We start from the raw sequence: 20,922 nt of genomic DNA on the forward strand, positions 1-20,922 counted from the left end.
AGGTCTGGAGAAGGATGAGCTTCAGGAATCAGGGAGAATTAGTTTGCTTAGGCTTTCACAAGACCTTCCAGATCCTCTCATCTGAAAAATCTTCATGCCATCACAGGTTAGGGGCACACACGTAGCACCGACTCTTTTTTTTCCCCCTCTTCACCTTGTGCTTTGTATTCTCTCTTTTGCGCCAGCTCTCCCTTCTGTGAGCTGCTGTGTGTGTATGAGCCAGGTCTGGGGCTGCCAGGGGTGTGCCCAAGCCCAGATGTGTCAGCCCTGGGAGACTTCAGGCATTTCTTCTGCAAGTGTTTCAGTCTTACAGAATGGCAGGAAGTCTCCTTGCTGTTCTCCATAATCCCCCTGATCAGGCTGTTGGCAGTGGCTGAGACCTTGCCAGAGCTCTCCTAATCCTTCTCTCAAACTCAGATGCTCCTTTTTCTTTTCCAGACCTGAGAAAGTTTGCACAGTTGACCTCCTAATCTGCATCATATGTTTTCCCTTGTGCCAAAGTAATTTTCATGATGTCACCTACTTCTTGAACATGCTGTGGAGGTGGATTTCAGAGACTCAGGCTTCATGCAAAGCCTTTCTATAAGAGGATCTTGTCCCTCTTCCTGGATGTACTTTTATCCTTGAGCAATAGCCTTGAACAGAAGGTGCTGAAAGGTTTAAAAGAGAAACCAAGGCACAGTCCTGTGTGCTCAGCATGGCAGAAGGGAACCAGACAAAAGAGCCACAGGTTGGGGCACTGAGAGAACAGCCAGGAATGTGACAGGTCCATCATGGAATGATAAAGATGAGGTTCAGGAGAAGCTTTTGGCTATTCATGGTCAGCAAAACAAGCCCCCCAGTCTGTCTCCATCTCTCTGGCCCTTCTCCAGAGAGGAGAGGACTGGGAACCAGCCCTGGTCCTGGCGTTGATGCCTTGAGAGGCTACCTAGAACAGAGGCTAGACAGAGTTAAAGGAATAAAGCAGGTATTTATTAAAAGGCCTTCAAAGGATACACCTTGGGCAGTACAAGAGCCCAGCTGTGGCTCCACCCAAGATGGACACCCGGTCATGAGGTTTCACACTTATATAAGTTTTGGTCCATTTACATATTGAGGTTAATTGTCCAATTACAGCTTCAGCTTATGAAGTTCCATCCTCCCAGATTGCTCTCCTCAATTTGCTGTTGTTTACACTTTTTGGGCCTGAAGCTGCAAGTGTCCTTGGTTCTCAGGCTGGAAAAGGACTGCTGTGCCTAACTGCCCTGTGAAGAGAACTTGCTAACACTTTATATGAAGCTAAGAGTTACACACTAAGGCAGTACAGAATCTAGAAAATATGAAAGCTAAAATTTAAGGCATCATCTTTCTGCGAGGGGTTGGCCTGGAGGCTGTGCATGGCAGACTCACCCCTTCCAGGAAGATGTGGGCAGCCATGTGAGAGCAGCACCATCCTCACAATGTGCAGCCTTCTTTCCTCCCTGCTTCATAAGGCGTGCCATGAGTTTGTGCTCAAAGACTGCTTGGAGAGACTGATCCCTGTTATCAGGGCAGACTTAACCTTGGAGGCAAATGGAAACATCTGGAATGACATCCAATTAACTCTTACAGGTGTCTGCCTTTTAAATTGCTGGACAAAGGTGGTCAGGAAGAGAGCTTGCCTGGCAGAAACTTAAGGCTTTTTATTAGTCCTGTTTATCTCTTTATTAGAGCTGCTCCAGGGAGGAACATTGTGAGCCACGTCAAAACTGACCTGCTCCATCCATGCAGAGGCACCAGAGAGGTTTTCCATCATCTTTCCTGACCTTTGCAGAGCAGATGCCATTGAATTTTTCCTGGCTGTCCCTGCCCTGACACTGCCTGTTTGCTCTTTTCATCAGTATAGAACTATACCTGTATGAAATTGATGTTGTTTTAATTTCCACTCTGTGGTTAAACCTTTATGTATTTTTCTTGCTACATAAATCTGTGGTAATATGCAGAAAGTGTTTTGGAAGAAAGACATCCTGCCATTAATTAAAACAAAAAAAAAAAAAAAAAGAAAGAAACTGGATTCCCTGGGAGAGGGGGCATTGACTTGAGGGCTGAAAACTAGCAAAGAGGTTGTAAATAAAAGGTTTGTGATAAATGGGAATGAGCTGCATTAGAAGAAGGTGTCTAGTGGGCTACAACAAACATAATTAATGGGACCTTTGGCCACAAATCTTTTTTAATGTCTTTTTAAAGTTCTTCATTACTAATCTGAAGCAAGAAGAAAGTCTATTAGTGAGATGTACTGATGATATCAAGTGGGAGGTGTTGCAGGTGCTACCAAAGTGGGAAATAGGACAGCAGGAGGGAGAGGGAGATTGAGGTCATGGCTGTGAGTGTGAGATGTCTGGGAGAGGCAAGGACTGGGGGGTGGTTGATCCCAAAGGCAGATATTCAGCCAAGTTCAAAAGGCTATGATGGGCTGGGGGGCCCAGTGCTCATCTTGGGCATTTCAAAGGCTCCCACATGGACACCCAGGTAGGGACTGATTTCCACAGGGGAGTCTGGCTGTGTGGACTGAATAATGGCAGTTTATTATCAGGAGAATTGACAAAATGATTAGGAACCTGACTAATTAGAACACTAATGGAAGACTGCTCAAGTGATCTGTCAGGTAAATTATTTAGTGCCCAAAGAACTCTACTGATCTGCCAGCTTTGAAAAGTTCACATACTTATGTGAGAAATTTCTGAAGAAGTTTGAGAAAAATTTTATACTACCTGAAGAAAAAGAAAAAGGCAATAACAGAAAATTAGAAGAGAGGGAATTCAGAAGGAATTTCTAAGGAAACAGTAGCAACATGGCAGAGTAAAAAGTTAAATAAACTTATTTTATATTCTTAGCAGGTGGGCAAGACTGAAGCTTAAATGCCCAAATTCCCAAATTGGATGTGTCTAAGTTCTGCTTACGTGTGCTCATCTGCAACGTGAAACTACTGAAAGCCCTTCCTCACAGTGACACTCCTGAGGCTTTGAAACAATATCCCACAAAGAGCTGTCAAATTCTATTTACTCATTATTTATGGTACAAAGGATGCATGTAAGGATGTAAAGCCTCTCTGAATCATGACAGAAGAAGAAAGGGACAACCAGTGAACCAAAAGGTGATAAATGTCCATTGAGAATGCCAGTTTCTACCCAGTTGTAGTTAGGCTGTAGAACTCGCTGCCACAGGGAGTGGCACTGTGCAAGTAAAGAAAGCAAAATGAGATTTTCCAATGGGATTTTCCCATCCTTGGAAGTGTTCAAGGTCAGTTAGAATGGGGCTTTGGGGGACTGGACTGGTGGAAGGTGCTCTTGTCCATGGCAGGGAGGTTGGAAGTAGACGATCTTCAATGTCCGTTCCACACCAAACTATTCTGTGAGGACTCTCATGGAGACACTTCTGGATTTCAAACCTCCTTTGGGGTTAGAGCTGATCTTTAGCTACCAGTTATCAGCAATTGACTGCATTTCTTGCAGTTCTCAGCAGGATGTGCTACTGACTATTTCAGTTTTCCTGTCTGAAGCAGTCTGGGGTTCTGCCCCACCTGATCATTCCTCCATTCTCCTGCCATCTGTGGAGCGTGCTAGAGAAAACATGAAGCACCCTGGTCTTGTACCACACCTTCATTAACATTCCCTCTCATTCTTGCATTCCTGACTACAACCCCAGGAACTCAGGCTTTTGGGGTCATGTTTGAAAATGCAGGAAATGAAAAGTCAGAGATTGGTCTGGTCCTATTGCCATGGGATTCAATTCCATGGCAATGAGTTGGTGTGACAAGCCCTGCAAGTCACTGAATCAGGGTAAAGAGTAAAAAAATACCCTCCAGGTCTCTGTCCGAGGTAGCTGCCTTCTGCTCTGGCCATGTCTGTGTCCTGTCTTGGGGTGAAATTCCACATCCATTTATTGTTATCCTTTTGTGATTGTGTTACAGGGTGAAATATTGCTCTTTGTGCTGGCTCTTTATTTGTTGCTTCTTCTCAAGGCAAGGCACAAGGTTTGGGGAGAGAGGCTGGTTTTGTTTTATTTTTGCCTTCTTTCCAGCAGTGAATCTGTGATAATTTCTGATAATTTGAATTTCTTGCTCTTCTTTTATTAAGTTTTTTTGACATTTAAGAAGGAAATGTTTCTTCATTTTACTCTTTCTTGTCACATTGGCCTTATGCAAAGAAGAACCCTTGCATTATGTGTGATGTCTTCCAGTTTCCACTTACAATTTAGTAGCTGATTCATCATTTGGAAGTAGATTTCTTCAGCTGGATGCACTGTATGCAAGTGAAAGAATCTGTTGCAAAGCAACTTTACAGAGTAGAAAGTATACATATGTGCTAATACTCTGTCTGTAAGTGCACTAATATTTATGTGGAGTTGTAGGTATTAGAAAAATAACATTATATGCTTATTATTTGCTGTGCAGGAAATAAAATTTCAGATTTGTGGGAAGTTCTGCTTTTTCTAAATGTGTTTTTTTTCCATCAGAACAAAATTAATCTTTTCCCATCCTTTTTAGTACAGCTGTATGCTGCCTAATTTTAGAAGGTTTGTTTAATTTAATGTTTTTTCTTACACTGGGTCCTGACAAAAAAGTCTAAAAATCAGAAATCCTTAATCATGCCATTCTAGTATAAGAATGCTTTCCTCTCTTCTTGTCCTCCTTTTCTTTTTGCTAAATGTTTTAATGACTACTGCAGTGTTTTTATTTCAATCAAATAGCAGGTTTTTTCCTAGTACAAGTGCTGTGTATAAAAACTCTTGATCTAGTTCCATTTTTCTTTTTTAATGATTGTAATTATAGTAGCTCCATGGGTCCAAATAGACTGGAGTTTTCTCCTTCTCCTCTATGGATCTCAAAGATATAAACCATGGCTTGTTATTTTTAGTCTTTCTTATGTTTCACACCAGGTTAGTGGGACCCAGTAAGTGTCGCCAGCAGATTCGGGAGTACAACTGACATCTCCTAACTCCCAGCTCTGCACTCATCTCACTAGACCAAAGCCCCAAAATAAAAATAATCTGAACCATCTGAGTGCTGAAATGGGAAAAGCAGATGTTTAACCTGCATATGCCTGCTTTAAATCTGTATTCCACACCAAGGTACCTGTGCTTGGCACTGTAACAGTGCCTAAAACAGAGTAAGCTGGCTACGAACCCCGCACTTGGCATGGGGGAAAAGTGATGACATTTACTTCTCTAAATGTGTTTTTGAAGAACTAATTTCACTGATGAGCGTGTGTGAAATGAGCTTCTGACTGAGATATATGAGGCTGTAAAACAGTCTCATTTACAGCTAGATCAGACAAAAACCAAGCACATTTGACAGGCACAGTCCTGCCCTAGCAGTTGGAAATGCAAACGGATTATGAAATTCCTCTTCTAAGTGCCCCCCATGGGGTCTTTGCTTCAGATGCTTCAGTGTTTTTGCAAGAGGACTTGCTTCTTCTCTTCCAAAACTGATTCCCTTTCAAAAATGTACTCTTCCAAATGACTCTTTTGGAAGTAATATCCCCCCCCTCTCAGCTTTATTTGTGAAGCAATAGCTGAAACTCAGATACTGTTGATTTTTCCAAGTATTTTAACTTACCCAACTCACAGTCCTTTGTATGAGGTGCTCTGTAAATACGTATTATCACACCTCAGTGACAAACAAACCACACTCTCAACCATGTGCTAATGTGTATACATACAGATTTATCCACATACAGCCTGAGCAGGTTAGTAAGGGCACAGGAGTGATGTTCTCTGGCAGCACCCATATGAAAACGTTAAGAGGTCATAAAGCCCTGTTCATTCCCTGATCAGGCTGTGTGACTGAAATGTATTTAAAGGTGAAGCTGCCAGCTTCCTGTGGGGGACATATCAGAGATGGAATTGTACTCTGAGCTGCACTGTCCTGTATGTGCAGCTCTTTATCAAGTGTCTTCATCAAGTCAAGCCCTAAATTAGATGGGCACGCTCAGGATAAAGGGAAACCATGTGAAGGGGAGCAGAGCAGAATGAAGATCAAGAGAGATGAGAAAAAGGAAGGGGAGCTGGAAAGAGAAATGCACAGGAGGCAAGTGGTAGGGTTTGCCAGGCACAGCACACGAAGGCCGGATGCACCTCTGTGTGTAGGATAATGCAAAGAGGCAGGGAGGAAATCAAAACTGATACAAAGTCAAGGACAGTATAAAGACTCACAAATATGCTGGATGGGTTTGCAAATCAATGCATCTCTGAAGCTTTTTAACAAACCAACTGGTCTGTAACCAAACCCACTTTTGCAATGCTGGAGGAAGCCCTCAGAGAAGCCTGGAATGGTTTGGGTTGGAAGGGACCTTAAAGATCAGGGACACCTTCCACTAGAGCAGGCTCCTCAGAGCCCCATTCAGCCTGGCCGTGAACACTTCCAAGGATGAGGCATCCACAATTTCTCTGGATGTTCCAGTGCCTCACAACTCACTGTAAACAATTTTTTCCTGTACTTAATTTTAAGTCTTCAGTCACTGAAGACAGGCTCCAGTTTTATTTACTTCTTGTCTGATCTCCGTGCTGTTTTTCATGTAGATTACAAGTGTGCAGTGTATTGCCAGGTGTTTAACTGGGCAATCAAAGTAAATTTTGGAGAAAAACCCCAAAACATAATGAAAATTATATTCCTTTGTTAATGTGGCATCATGGCAAGGAGCTGGGAAACACTGAAATGCAGGAAACAGAGACCTGGAAATGCTTTGTTTTGTATGATACATTGATTATTTTCTATTTTTTGTGGTCACAGATCATGGGAGAAAGTAATATTTCCTTCTCTGAACCAATCCACTTCATTTCTGAATTATTAGCAAGTATTCAAAAGTCACTAATTGTGGGCTTGTAGGTTTTTCAGATGGCTTTAAAGCCATGAGATTTGAAAAAGGAAAAACAATCACAGATTATAATTATTTATTTTTCCTGTGGCTTTCAGACCTTTATACCTCTGAGTTCATATCTTTTTTTTTTCCACCCATACTAGTGGGAAATAAAAACTTCTCTCCTTTTTTTTTTTTGGCTGTAATCTGAGGTTTTCAAGTCATAGCAAGATTTCCCACCTGAAGGTTTCTGCCATGTAGCTAAAGACTGATGATAAAAATCACAAGAGTCTGTAACAACTCTTCAGAATTTGTGTTAGTAAAGCAAGCTGGAAAAAACCAAGCCAAAACATTACAGAAACCAGTCATAGAAACCTTTGATGGAATCTTTATTTCTCCCTTCTCCTGTAGGGGAACCTGCAGAGCCAGAATTTTAAAAAATGCTTAGTACCTCACAGCTCCCATTGTGATAATTCTGCTGCCTGTTCAAACAAGCTCAGCCTCCAGTGTACACAGCAATCACGAAAGCCCAGCCATGTATTTTGCTGCCTAAATGGGAGCTGAGCTGTTTTGCAAAATCTGTCCCATAGGACCTATCAAGCAATGGATACCATGGAAATGTGAGCAATAATGACAGTGTATTATGGGGTGAATGATACTGTCATATTACACTAATGCAAATTAAACTTTGTGTGTGTGGGCAAGGCAATTTACAACCATAACCTTAAATTTCTCTATCTTTGTGTATTTTGGGACCGATTCTCCTGTTCACACTCATTTCACGTAACGTCATGTCATTGCCTGCAGTAGAAAGAAACATGATTCATGCTAGTGACAGCAAGAGGAAATTAGCCCTGTTAAATCTTACCCAGAAGTTGCATTAATACTGTTTTACATAATATTTTTCATTATTCTGTCTCACTTAGCACTAGAGATGTGTAAAGAGCTTAAGGATATTTATAGGATGGAGGCAAGTGGCTTGCAGCCACAGCACTGGAGTTGACTTTTGTCCCTGGTGTTAGGTGGCTCCTGCAATTCTGAAAGAAAAGCTGGCACTGTATGTTTTTAATAGACTCTTCACTGAAAGTGAATGCAGTCATCACTGCAGTGATAAATGGGGAAAAAATGAGATGATCACTGAATGAACTGCTGTAGCAGGTGGTAGTAGGTGTTGCTTATTAGATGTTCAGTATTACAAAAAAGAACAGAATGACAGTAATCCCCCAGAGAGACACCTCTCTAAGAAATAATCTGACACCTGTCATCACTTTCCAAGACAAGGTTGCTTAACAGTCCAAAGCTTGCAAGGGGATAATGGCAGGACAGAGAAGAAGAGGGCTAGTGACTGGGACCTTTGCCTGTATGCATTTCTGCTCCTGTCACGGATTATGTGGCTACCAACCATGCTGAGGTGGCACGTCCTGAATGTGACTGCTTGTGGAGGAGGAGTTTTTGGTTGTTATCTGTGAACCTTATCTGGGCTTACAGCATCCATCATGAGGTGCAGCCTGCTGCAGAGCTTGGTGTCTCCTTTTTGGATGACAGAAAAGCTTGGACTGTGGCCACTCTCTGTTCAGAAATGTCAGTATTTAGGTGTCAAGGTAAATGCTCTGGATTTTGCTCTGCTCTCTTTCTTGAAGCCACTGCAGCTGTGGGGTCAGGTCTGCAATTAGGAGGCTTCACTTCTGAGCTTGCTTCTTCACATCACCTGGCAGCACCAGCTGAGCCCCCTTTGGCAGCCTGCTGAGCTCTGGGGCTCTGCAGTGCCTCTGTGTTTATTTGTTCCTCTACTGCTCCAAGGAAAAGAGCTTATCTCTGGTTTCATTGGCTCTCTTTTTGGTGGTTGTTTTAGCTGAATGTCTGTTGGGAAGTATTTTAAGTGATGCATTTTTTTTCCGTTCTTACTTTACTTTTTCATGACCTGACCTGGTCTGTGTCTTGTTCTCTGACTGAAAAGAGGTGAGGTCTGTGTTAGTCCCTGGATCCCAAGGGAATTGTTTCTAGAGCCTTGGAGCAAGCTTAAAGAGATTTTTTTCCTCTTATATGACTATACTCTAAACCTTGTCTGGAAAGCTTTGTTCCAGCAGGGTGAAGCTCTGGCCAAAAAGGTTTTTTGTGGAGTTTGTCTCTCTTTTGGCTACCTCAGGCTTAAGCTGAGAAGTACCTTGAAGGTAAGGACTAGGGGCACTTAGTGTTTAAACTTGAGTATTCTAAGGGAAGTCATTGTATGAAGATGAGGATTGGTATGCCCATGCTACTGAGAAAATAAACAACAGCTCTCCATACTGGCTGAAGCTTTATAAGTGCTACAAATGTCATGTTTTGATCTCTTCTGTGGTTACACTGGGGAGTGACAAAGATAATTTGAGGTTATGTCATCAACAGGCTGGGTAGGATGAGATGCCTGAGCCAGTCAGGGATGCTAAAAGGCTTTGCTTGTCAGTAAGGCAAGAGTGGGGATTTGGTGAGGAACTGAGCAGTGCTCCTGAGCTATGGATCATGCTGACCATCTGCAAGTGTTAAACCCCCAGCTCTAAATGTACCCTGCAAATGCGCCCAGAACCTGACAAAGAGATTGGTTGGAAGACTTTTCTTTTCTCTGAATGAGCCCAGTGTGTCTGGGGCAGTTTTTCCTTAGCAGCAGAGCTGGTTTAAGATCTCTCAGTACCTCATACTGTCTGTCAACTGGACCAGTCTTTCCCCAGAGTTGATTTAATTTGGGTCTGGCCATCCATCTGGACATGCTCTCTCTCCTGCCTTGGTACAAAACAGGCAGTGATGGTTTGCAATGTGAGTGAGGCTGGCTTTGCAACTTGAGGACAAAGCATCTGGAGCTGCACACTGGCTCTTCCAGCTGAACTCCTTTAGCTTGCATGTGTTGTTTGCAGAACAGGCCTCAGTTAGAAGGAATGCATCAAAGAGAAAAGATCTGCATGGCAAGAAAAGCTGTGGGTTATAGTATAGGTCAGCTTGGCAGTGTGTCTGCTGTTGGACCCACAGCTGATTGGTGTCTCTTGGCAGTGTTTGGCCCAAGCTGAAGCTGAGTGCAATGTGTGAAATGACAGCTAAGCCTCGGGTCAGCAGGACATCAGTGAAGATGGCCACAAGTTGGAGCACCAGCTTGCACTGTGCACACAAACTGAGATTGTTTTAACTACAGGGGTTGGCTGCAAAATTAAAAGAAAAGAAGAAGGTGCACGTCTCTCTGTGTGTACTTGCTGCACAATCTATCTGCTGGAATGGTTCCTCGGTTCTGAAAATTTCCATAAAGGAGCACGCACAGGAGAATGCTGCCAACCCCATGCTAGCTGGATGGACTGCCATGTGTCCTGGGGCAGGGGAGGAAGGAAAGAAGGCACGCTTGGACAAGCAGCCTGGCTGAGGGACATAATGACACTTCAGTTTCTGCATTCTGCAAAATGTCCTGCCAGCTACAGTCACAAGTGCTGATGGGAAGGAGATTTGGTTTTGTTCCAGTTAAAATGACAAGTGGTAGCTTGGTCCACGATGCAGATGAGATGGGAGCTGAGAATTATGTTCTCCTCCTCTGCTTTACCCCAGGCGAGGGAATGATGGCCTCAAATCTCCTTTTGACTTCACATGCGTTGGCTCTGTCCCTCACGCCGTAGCTGGGGCGGACTGAAAGCCTCAGAGGTGAGAAAGAGCAGGGTTTCTCACCCCTCCTCAGCCGGTCCCCGTTCGTGTCACAGGGGGGTTAGCGCCAGGGAGTGAATCAGCCCAGCTCTCCTGGAGCTCGGGAGGAGGCAGGGGGGACAGGGCGAAGTGACAGGGCTGCTGTCACTGGCGGTGGCGGGCTCGGCTGCCCGGGGCTCGCCCGGCCCTGTCCTGTCCAACCCGGCCCGGCCCGGCCCTGCCCAGGCCAGCCCGGCCCAGCCGCGGTGCCCCGGGGCGGTCACGGCAGACGGGTCCGCTTAGCTGCGATAGCCAGACTAATCAGGGTTGATGGCGAGTGTCGGGAGGGAGCTGGGGTCATTGTGGTGTCTGCTGAATTTGTCAGGAAGGGCCTCTGGGTGCCACCAGGCTGAGACAGACGCGTTACTTCTGAACAACGGAGCGAGCTCAGAGGCTTTGCTCAGCCCTGTGAAGACGGGCTGCTCAGAAGTGACCATCCTTCTGATGGTCACTTCTCTTGCCTTCCCACCATTTTTTATCCCTGTACATACTTTCCCCCATCTCCTGCTGTGTTTGAGTGGTGAACACACCTGTGGCTTTGCTCCTGCGGGATACCTTACCAGAAGCAGCCCTGCCTTCGAGGTACCATCAAGCACCCTTCTCTACCCCTTGCTCAAGGCCATGGGTGAGCAGCAGGAAACCATTATGTGAGCATTGTTTCCCTCCTTGGATGCCCACAGACAAGGCCATTTCATTTCCTCCCCCCGGTCAGAGTAGTGGAGAAAAGATCTTTCCGAGCCCACACCTGGTGCTCATAAATATTTAATGTTTCTAGCTTTTATTTCCCTTGAAGAGCAAAGCCTTTTCATATTTGATGCCCTGGAAGGCTGTTTGGTTGCTGAATGTTGTTTCATCAATGCTCTCCCTCCTCACTTTTCCTCCAGACTGCCCAGCCTCTCTTCCTTTCTCTTCTTGAGCAGCGTTCCCTTTTTACAAAGGTTGCTTCAGAAAAGGTCACTGTGCCTTTCATATCCCCTCCTTACTGTGAGCCAGCACAGCTTCTGCTCTGCCAATGGCAAAGGAGAAATGGGGATGTGGGGAAAGGCAGCAGTGGGGAGGGAGGCCAGGAAAGGTGTGCACAGAAGCTGAGGAGCAGTACAGAGGCAGAGAGGAGTTGTAGGCAGAGCAAGAGAAAAGTGGCTGAACAGCAGGTGGAGGCAGCAGAAGGTGGGAAGGAGGCAGCAGCAGGATTTTGGTGAAGGGGCTTTCCAGCACCTTTCAGAATTTGTCATTCAAGATGCACAGGTGTTGCAGTGGATGGCAGCTTGTCCAGCAGGGGCCCTTTGGAAAAGGAAGGCATCCCAATTCCCCAAAACAGAATACTCCCAAAGCTGCACTTCCCATTTCCACTGTTGGGCAGTTGCTTTAGAGACCTCATTATTGTGGCCACCAGCTTCTCTGGTAAATCATCACCTGTTGGCCTTAGGCCATTCAGCCTTTCTCCCTCTTTCTCCTGCAATTGAAACTGATGTTTGAATGTTTAGATGGGTGTAGATTCAGCATTACTGCTTTTGAAGAGCCAATCTCATATCCATAGTCAACATCAATGGCAAGAGAAAGATTAATCTGTCAAACTGTGAAATTAAAAAAAACAAAACCCCAAACTGGTTTCATTTGGACTTAGAACCTGTTAATGCTGAAATTCTTTCTGATGTGGAAAAGATGCCACAGGGGCCACCTGCCAGTTCTTGGGTCATGGCCCCACGTACCCCAGAGTGCCTGACATGGGGGCAATAGCTATGATCTTGGAGCTGTGGAGAGCATAATCTTGTACCATCAGTAATCCCTCTGAGAGTCAGGATGGAGAACGTATGGGCAGGCAGGATGCTTCCAAGAAAAACTCAGACAAGTTTTGCACGTCATTTGCTTTCTCTTGGAACATAGACAAAATCAATTTTTGTAAATTCTGACCCAACAAGGATGCTGTCTGTAAAATTCTGGTGTGAATGTCTGTTTTGTCTGTTCTGCATTTCAACGTAAGGGCAGCCTCATCTCTCCCATTACCCAGCTCTGAAATGGAGCTAGCATCAACTGATCTGAAAAACACCACCCCCTCTTGCAGCATTACTGGTACCGTGTCACTTGGCTCTCCCTAATGTACTGACCAGGACAATTTATGGGAACTACTGAGCTTCTCCTGTGACACAGCATTAATGCTGGGAGCACATAGCACTACAGTGAGGGTGCATGGTCTTGAAGTCCCAGGACTGTCCAGAGTATTTCTCGAGGGCCCAGCAGGTCTCAGTGGCTGTGCTATTGGACTTGGTGTGCTGAGAGCTCAGAGAGCTGTCAGTGACTCAGGGCACAGCTGTGATCCCCAGTGTGTGGCTGGAGCTGTGTCCCTGATGTACTCATCTAGAAGCTGCCTTATGTGGTCGCTGGTGACACAGCAGGACAGGCAGACAGCAGGGCTTAACTACTGCTCCACAGCCTGGTCTTAGAGCTAGTGACATCATCCTTTATCCTTCATGATCCCATGGAGGCACCAATGAGCATCTTCTCCTTCCTACACATCACATACCTGTAAATGCCACTCCTGTCTTTTCTACCCTGCTCTGTCTCCAAAGCATTCTCTACTAATTTAACCAGTCTGCTGTTCCACAGCAGGCACACTTCTCCCTCTTCCTTCAGTGTTTGTGAATTCCGTGCCTGCCTGCTCCACCACAGGTGCCACTTCCCTCCCCTCTCTGTGGGGCAAGCAGTCTGGGGAACAGACACGGAGCATAATGTATAGTATTGTGTGGTAATTACTTGGTGCTGGGTACACAAGGGAGATTATCTTGTGCCTCAAAGGGCTGTCAGAGAATCCTAATCCTATCTTCCTCTCCTCTTTCCCCTTCCACTGCCATCTAAAGCAATGAATTGGTTATAAATACCTAATTAGCTAATTATTTGCTGGCCTACATGGAACATCTTCAGTGAAGGAACTCTCTGGGTATCTGAGGGGAGACCTCCATGGAGACAAGGAGAGACAACCTCGTGAGGTGTGCACAGGGATAAAGGCAGTACTGTGATGCTCAGAAGATTTTCTAGGCTTTCACCATCCCTGGAGAGCAGAGGAAAAGCCATTAGCTCCATGGAGAAATGGACTATGTTTACCCCTACTTGTGGCTGTGCGCTAAAGAGCCAAGGGGAAAATAAAACCACAAGAATAATTCATTAGGTAATTAGAGAGTAAAAAAATTTTTTTTTTAAAAACATTTGCACTGGGCAGAGATTCTGTGCTGGAAGCTTTTTGGGCTGTGCCTGCTACTTGGGTGCTCCAGCCCCACTGGGGCATGAGGACTAGCCAGGGGAGGAAATTGTGGTTTTCATGACTGTCTCTTGATGATACTGTCCCTAAAAAAAACCCCAATTATCTAAGCCAGTTTATATGTTCTGAAAAGGTTCATGCTACTGGCAGGCTGGCCTTAGTCTATCCATGCAGATCTCACAAGCTGCAGGATTCAGTTGCTGTACTAGGATGACTTTCAGTTGGAGCCATTGGGTAATGGGGCTGTTGAGCTGACATGCCCCTTTGGGACCTTTGTCACTCTGTTGTCCTGCAGGGAAAAGGGAGGGAGGTATGTCAGTCAGATAGCTGATGGCACCAAAAGTCTCATTCTCTTTTCTTCTCTGCTGCAGATGGAGGCCTAAGGTTAAGAGATCACAGCATCACAGCAGCTCTGCTGGGCTGCCTGTCAGTAGAGGTTAGGACAAGAAAGGGCAATAACCATAAATCTGGCCGGGTTTGGACAGTGGTTAATTTCTGACACTATGCTTTTATTTTCATGGGGCTTTTTGCTTTTATTATGCATATCTTGTAAACTTCTTTCCTTCTCCTTCCCTTCCTCTCTCCCTCTCTCTATCCCTGTGTCCCACACTTGCTCCTGCTGGTTCTCTTCTCCCCCTGCAGGCATGCGCATCCTTGTGAACCTGCTGCTGGACACCTTGCCCATGCTGGGGAACGTCCTCCTTCTCTGCTTCTTTGTCTTCTTCATCTTCGGCATCATCGGCGTGCAGCTGTGGGCTGGGCTGCTCCGCAACCGCTGCTTCATGGAGGAGAACTTCACAGTGTGAGTGACTGGAAGACAACACCTCCTTCCTTCCTTCCTTCCTGCTGTGGATGTTTCTCTTTCCCTCTGCCTGCTCATGTCTTCTGCCAGGCTCTCTGTGCATCACTTACTCCAAGTGTGCGATGCTAGTGTGCCACCAAGGGTGCTGGTCACACCTTGCAGTGGAAAGGGAGGGTGGGCAAAGACAGCTGGTTTTCTTCTGTCTTCACAGCAAGTGTCTGGGCTCATTTGGATTTGATCAAGGCACAGGTTAGCATGGCTGCCCCCTCCAGCCATGTCTAATAATACAGGATGGTGCTCCTACACCCAGAAAAAACTGAAACTCTGAAACATGCTGCCGAAAGATCCTGAACCTGCTCCTTCTTGACAGAAAAGAACACTCACAGGAGTCTTAGAGAAAGCCAAAGTGCTGCCTGATGCATCCAGGAACATCTTTGACACCTCCAAAATGGAGCTGAAGTCCCTGTTTCAACAGTAGTGCATTTACCTTTGAAGGGACACTGAGAAATTTCTACAAAACTTCAGGAGTAGAATTGCATGTGGCCAGTGCCATGGGGAAGAGATAGAGGGCTGGTGAGAGAGATGTCCCACAGCTGGGTTAGTAGAAGTGAGAGCATATGAAAGCAAAGAATCAATGTTTGAATGGGACAAAAAAGTCATGGGGAAACAAGGGAACGCTTCTGTCAAAGAGAGCCTGAAGCCACACAGGGGTCAATTACAGGTGTCTGAGGTTTGTTTGGGGGCTCAGGGGGGAGTCTGCAGAGCACAGCTTTACTCCTCCCACAGGCAGTGGGGTGGAAAAGCTTCTGCCTGCCATAAATTCTCCGATTACCTAGTTTCAGGGCACAGCTCTTCCTGTTGACTCTCTGGCTTTAGTAGATCTCAGGCTTTAAAACGTTTTCTTAAAACCGTATGCTAATCCCAGGGGTGCTATCAGTGTAGACTACTTAAAGAAAACCTAGAGCTGTAGATCAGTTTAAACTGATTAAACAGTTCTGAAGCTTTAGAGCATCTCAAATTGGAAAAAAAAGTGTGAAAATACAATGTGCAGAACAGCAGTGGAGTTGCAGAGTAGGAGCTGCTTAAAGCAGTGTTTATTTATTCCTTGGGGAAAAACTACTGTTTAGGATGATTGTCCTTTATGTAAATCAGGAGTAGCACTTCTTTAATGAGTGTAATTACATCCATGCAGAGTTGATGTAACTGAGAAGTGAATTGGGGCCACAGCCTTCACAATGACAGATATTAGAAAATATTTGGCTGACCATTACTAGGGAAATCAGTTCTGAAGGTGCCCATGCACCAATGATGAGGATGAGTTACAACATACTTTTGTAGTTTAGTCCTGCTTAGTTAACAATCAGAGCTTGTCTTTTTCTTTTTCATCAACACCTGTCCTCTTCCAATGACACTTAGTGAAAAAGTCTGCATTTGCACAACATGAAAGTTGTGCATTGTAGCACTGCAAGGACTACACCAGCTAGAGCTTAATCCTTTTTTTTTTGTATTTCCACCTTTCACTTTTCTGATATTAGCTCATCTCCAGCTAGGCAAGCATAAATGATTTTAATTATTCATGCATTTGGAAGGTGCTTGCATTATTTGGAAAAAATACATGAACTTGTCATAAAACATTGCACCCGTAATGCCAGCTGTCAAGGAGGAGTCAAAGTTAAGGTTAAGTCAATTTTATCTTTCCATTTCTGAATTTTAAGGCTTATCTGTGCAATGTTAATTATTCATGAACTGGATTTTTTTTAGAAGTACAGAAGGTTCACTACCAAATGTTATAAAACATGTCCATCAGCAGTTACATATATGAACATATTACAGTAAAGCCTGATGAACTTCCTTAATGTCATTGCATCTGATTTAGCTTTGATGTTAATGGGGAGAGTATCAGACTGCAAATCTCTGCATTCCAGCTTTTTTTCATCTCCATGCAAGTTGATTGTGCAATTTGGCCTGGGGTGATCTGATGGCAGGAAAAGCTCTGAAAACTGGGGGCTCACCCTAGAAATTTACTGGTTTTCAGGTGCCCTGTTATTCCTCCCCTTCTCCTAAGTCAATAAACCTGGAAATCCCCCACCCAATGCAGTCCCTCTGTCAGAATGGGGGCTCCCAGCCCCACCAGTATCACTGATAGATAGGAAACTCTTTGTCACAGGAAATTTGACTGTGGCTTCTTTTGCAGACAAGGTGACATTGTCCTGCCCCCTTATTACCAGCCAGAGGAAGATGATGAGATGCCCTTTATCTGCTCGCTGTCAGGAGATAATGGAATTATGGGCTGTCACGAAATACCCCCGCTGAAGGAGCGAGGCCATGAGTGTTGTTTGGACAAGGATGATTATTATTATTACAATTCAGTCCGGCAAGAGTTCAATGTCAGTGGCATGTGTGTGAACTGGAACCAGTACTACAACGTGTGCCGCACAGGCAACGCCAACCCGCACAAGGGTGCCATCAACTTCGACAACATCGGCTATGCCTGGATTGTGATATTTCAGGTAAGTCTGAGTTAGCCTCCTTACAAGGCTCAAGCTTATATTTCTGTTTTTCAAACTCAGTCCTTCTGGGCTCCAGGGGTAGTTTCTGCAGGGTGTGACAGAGATGCAAAGTAAAGGGCCTTGTAACTCCCCTGGTAACGGAGACAGTGCATACATGAACGCGCTTGCCAAAATAAGCTCCACTCTTCAGGCTGACTTGTACCAGTTTCCCCTCCAGTCCAGACAGCTATAGTAAAGGAGTTTTTTTTTTTCTTTGTAATTCCCAGCACGTGTTGCAGATGGGAGCTAAAATCCATGCTTTTTTTCTTTTCCTCCGGCTGTACGCGGTGTCCAGTCCAAGGGGCACAGCAACCTGCTGCGGGTTTTCCCCCGCTGCGATCCAGGGAAATGAACTATTTTAATGAAATATTCCTGCTGTGGACTAGAATGATCTCACAGGCTTTGACAGTATGCCAGTGTCACCAAGCAGTACCATGCTGATTTCCCAAAATGGAAATTTGGCTTCGTTGAAATGAATTGTTGTTTCTCACCTTTCTTGGGTTGCACCCATCCTGCCAGTATCTGCTTGTTATACACTGAGGAGTGAGTTCTGGATTACACCTCCTGCTTCTCTTGTTTGTCTTTGCAGGTGATCACACTGGAAGGGTGGGTGGAGATCATGTACTATGTGATGGATGCCCATTCCTTCTACAATTTTATCTACTTTATCTTGTTGATAATCGTAAGTATAAGGTTTGATGAATTGTTTGTCAGCAATGCAAGCTAAGAGCTGACAAAAACCAGGTCTTAGGTCAACATAGATACTGGGGAAGCAAACTTCTAGAAATTTCAGAAAATCCAGCTAGTTGATTTTCACCAAGAGTCTGAGGAAGGATCACATATATACTTGTCAGCCAAGTTATTAGCCTTCACTCAAAAATATACTTAAGATTGATTTTTAAAGTTATACGTGCCTGGTGTAGAATAATGTTCTCACTGGCAGATCTTCTTGCAAAGTAAATTCCTCAAACCAGTTGATTTAAAAGCCAATTCTTTCTCTGCCCTTCTACTAGGTCTCTATCGAGTTTAAGCTCTTGAGTAATTTTTGAGCTGTGTTGAATGAGGAGCTTTTGGCAGCACTTGGGTTTATCAGGTTCAGAGTCTGAGATTCACATTTTGTTAGATTCGGGGTCTGTCATGCTGAATTACTTCTTCACCATGAACGAAAAGGAGCTACTGCTCAAAAAGTGTCAGGAGTCCAAAAGAAACTGGCTGTATGAGATCCCTTGTGGATGATAGGATGGAAAGAGAGAAGTGTGTCAGCAATGAGAACTTAATAAGCAGTTTATAAGCCCTGTGGATTTATACAAATGAAGTCTGAAGGTTGGTTTTCTGCAAGGATATTCATTATCAGCACCTGGGATGAGAGCTGAGAAACATGGTGCCATTGCCTCCCTGTTCCTCAGGCTTCCCTTGCATAAGTGCATTTTCTTGGAGGGAATATCCTGTTTCTAACAAGGAAGGATTGAGTTTTTTATGAAGGGTCTTGCACGTTGCTCACCTTGGGGACCAAAGTCAAGAGTGAAATGGAAAGACATAGGATGAATTATAGGAAATATAAAATCTGTACATGGTAGATGCAATTTAGTTTCAGGTCACTGAGTAAGCACCTCAATGTGTATTTCCAAGGCCAACGTGCATTTGGATAAATGGACCTGGCCAGGACTCTGATCTTCATCCAACACTTGTGCTACAGGGCCATGCCCTTCAAGAAATAGGATCTCTAGAAGCAGTCACCCAGTAACACTAACAGACTGACCTGGTACAGGATCCAGTTTACATTCAAGCTGGCATACAATGGCTTGAGATAAAGCAGACTTTAATCCATTTCTGTGAGAAATTCTGCAGCCTGTACGTATGAAGGGCGGCCCAGAAGAAAAAAATCTCTTGGCCCATTCAGGTCAGACAACTTAAAAAAAATCTTACTATATCCTTGATTTCACCCCGCCTTACAGACTTCTATTCTCACAAGGGCAAAATAAGGAGATAAAAACAGGAATATGACATACTCCCTGTAGGCTGAAGCCATAAACCTGGACAGCAGAGGTGAAATATACCTTAAGGAATGTTGCTTTTACTTTGATGCTGGAGAGTCCCAAAGAGACATTGTAGAGATGTGATTGCACATGGGATGATGGAGGGGAGTTTCCACAGGCTCTGTTCTCAAGGGCAAACTGGACATCTAGTGCTTTTTGGGAGTTCAGAAAATAATATTTTCCCATTAATTTTGTTCATATACCCCACAATGCAATAGATATTTAGTATCCACCTGCATTCCTACTTTGATCAGTGTGGTCAGGATATCCCAATTTGTAGAATATGCAATTAGACACAGACTTTACTCCTTGTCCCACAACTCCAGTCTCTCCCAGAGCCAGGAAGGACTGTGCAGGGTAAGTGTTTAAGCACTGGGGCACACATACCCAGTCTTTTGTAGGCCAGTTCCCGAAACTGCCCTTCCCCCCACATTTCAAACTACATAAATTCTGTCAGCGTATTTTTGGTTTTTAAGTATCCTTCTAGTGCTGGCTCACGTCATGTGGATTCACAGTGATTCAAACTGTGTCTCTGCATTTGCAGGCACCGAAAACCCTCAATTAAACACTCCACCTGAGATGTTACTGCAGAGTGTCATTGACATTTCTAGACACTCCCTCCTCATTTGCAGAAGCCATATATGTTTATTTCTGTCAAACACAGGAGAACATGATTCTCAGGTTACTTTGGGGACTGCTGAGAACAAAGGAGTCACATGCTAGGTGGAATATTTTCTTTACCTTTGTGGAGTTAGACCAAGGAAGTATTTAGCCTTCCTGCTACCTCCTTGGTGTGTGATGCATCTTTTGCAGCACATACCAATGCCACCGTGTCTAACTTGATATAATTTGGCTGCATTTTCTATCTTAATCTTCATATAGAAATGATGATCTCTCTTTAAGTCTCATGAAGTACAGCCCTTCCAGCCTTTATCCTTCCCTCCTTCTCCATGCTTTGAAGGCCTGGCTTTCTAAGCAGGATTGTTCTGACAGTTGTATTTTAAGCCCTGACTCTTTGCTTTTCCACTCACATTCTAGCTTGGGCTCAGGCTTACTCTTCTGGGGCTGGATCTCTGCAGCTTCTCTCTAGAGCTGTGCTTTCATCCATGACTTCTTTCCTACAATGATATCTGCAAACACCTACATGGGGCATTACCTGCTACTGCTCATATGGCAGGAAGAAGGCTCCACCACCTGGATACACTCCCAGCACAGTTAGAAATCCTGCACAGATGTGCTTCTCTGAGGGGAAGGATGCTGACTGACCATGGTACTCTGAGTGACCTTGTAGAACAACCTGGGAAAAGCATTTTATGTGTTCAGCAGATTTTAAAATGCTTCCCCCTTGACCAGAGATCATGGATATGATATGAAGGAAGGACTACTCCCTGCTTTTGGGTCAGTGTTTCACTTGGGTTTTCCTGCTTGAGGTCCAGGTATCTCTTTGACACCTTTCCAGCTACTTGGCCACTGCTATGGCTCCTGGAGTGGAGCAAGCTCTTCTGAACTCTTACACTGGCATCTGCATTGCAGCACTCAGGGGCTCCTTGAAGGGCTCTGTGCTTACACAAATGAGCCTCAGAAGGTAAGCTGGATATCCAGGCATAGGCAGTAAAAGTAATTGACAAGTCAGGATCTGCAGCACTAGTCAGATTTTGTCAGATATTGCAGAGGTGGGGCTTGAACTTTGGGCTGAATGAGGCCAGGATCTGCTTTATCAAAGCACAGCTCAGTCTCAGGACACTGTGTTGGGACTTGGAATCAAGGGTCTCCA

At 44.6% G+C, this 20,922-nt stretch overlaps 1 protein-coding gene across 6 annotated transcripts in view; it reads left to right on the forward strand.

The window, feature by feature from the left end:
• The window catches only part of CACNA1I (calcium voltage-gated channel subunit alpha1 I), a 169,447-nt gene that overhangs the window by 98,258 nt on the left and 50,267 nt on the right, over positions 1–20,922 (forward strand). For all 6 annotated transcript variants that reach the window (XM_077178588.1, XM_077178589.1, XM_077178587.1 and 3 more), the window contains 3 exons: positions 14,404–14,563; positions 16,758–17,073; positions 17,702–17,794. In XM_077178588.1, the coding sequence (XP_077034703.1) occupies positions 14,404–14,563; positions 16,758–17,073; positions 17,702–17,794 (569 nt within the window). The remainder of the gene's footprint in view (positions 1–14,403; positions 14,564–16,757; positions 17,074–17,701; positions 17,795–20,922) is intronic.

This window comes from Agelaius phoeniceus, chromosome 5 (genome assembly GCF_051311805.1).
Source record: "Agelaius phoeniceus isolate bAgePho1 chromosome 5, bAgePho1.hap1, whole genome shotgun sequence".
Classification (NCBI taxonomy): domain Eukaryota; kingdom Metazoa; phylum Chordata; class Aves; order Passeriformes; family Icteridae; genus Agelaius; species Agelaius phoeniceus.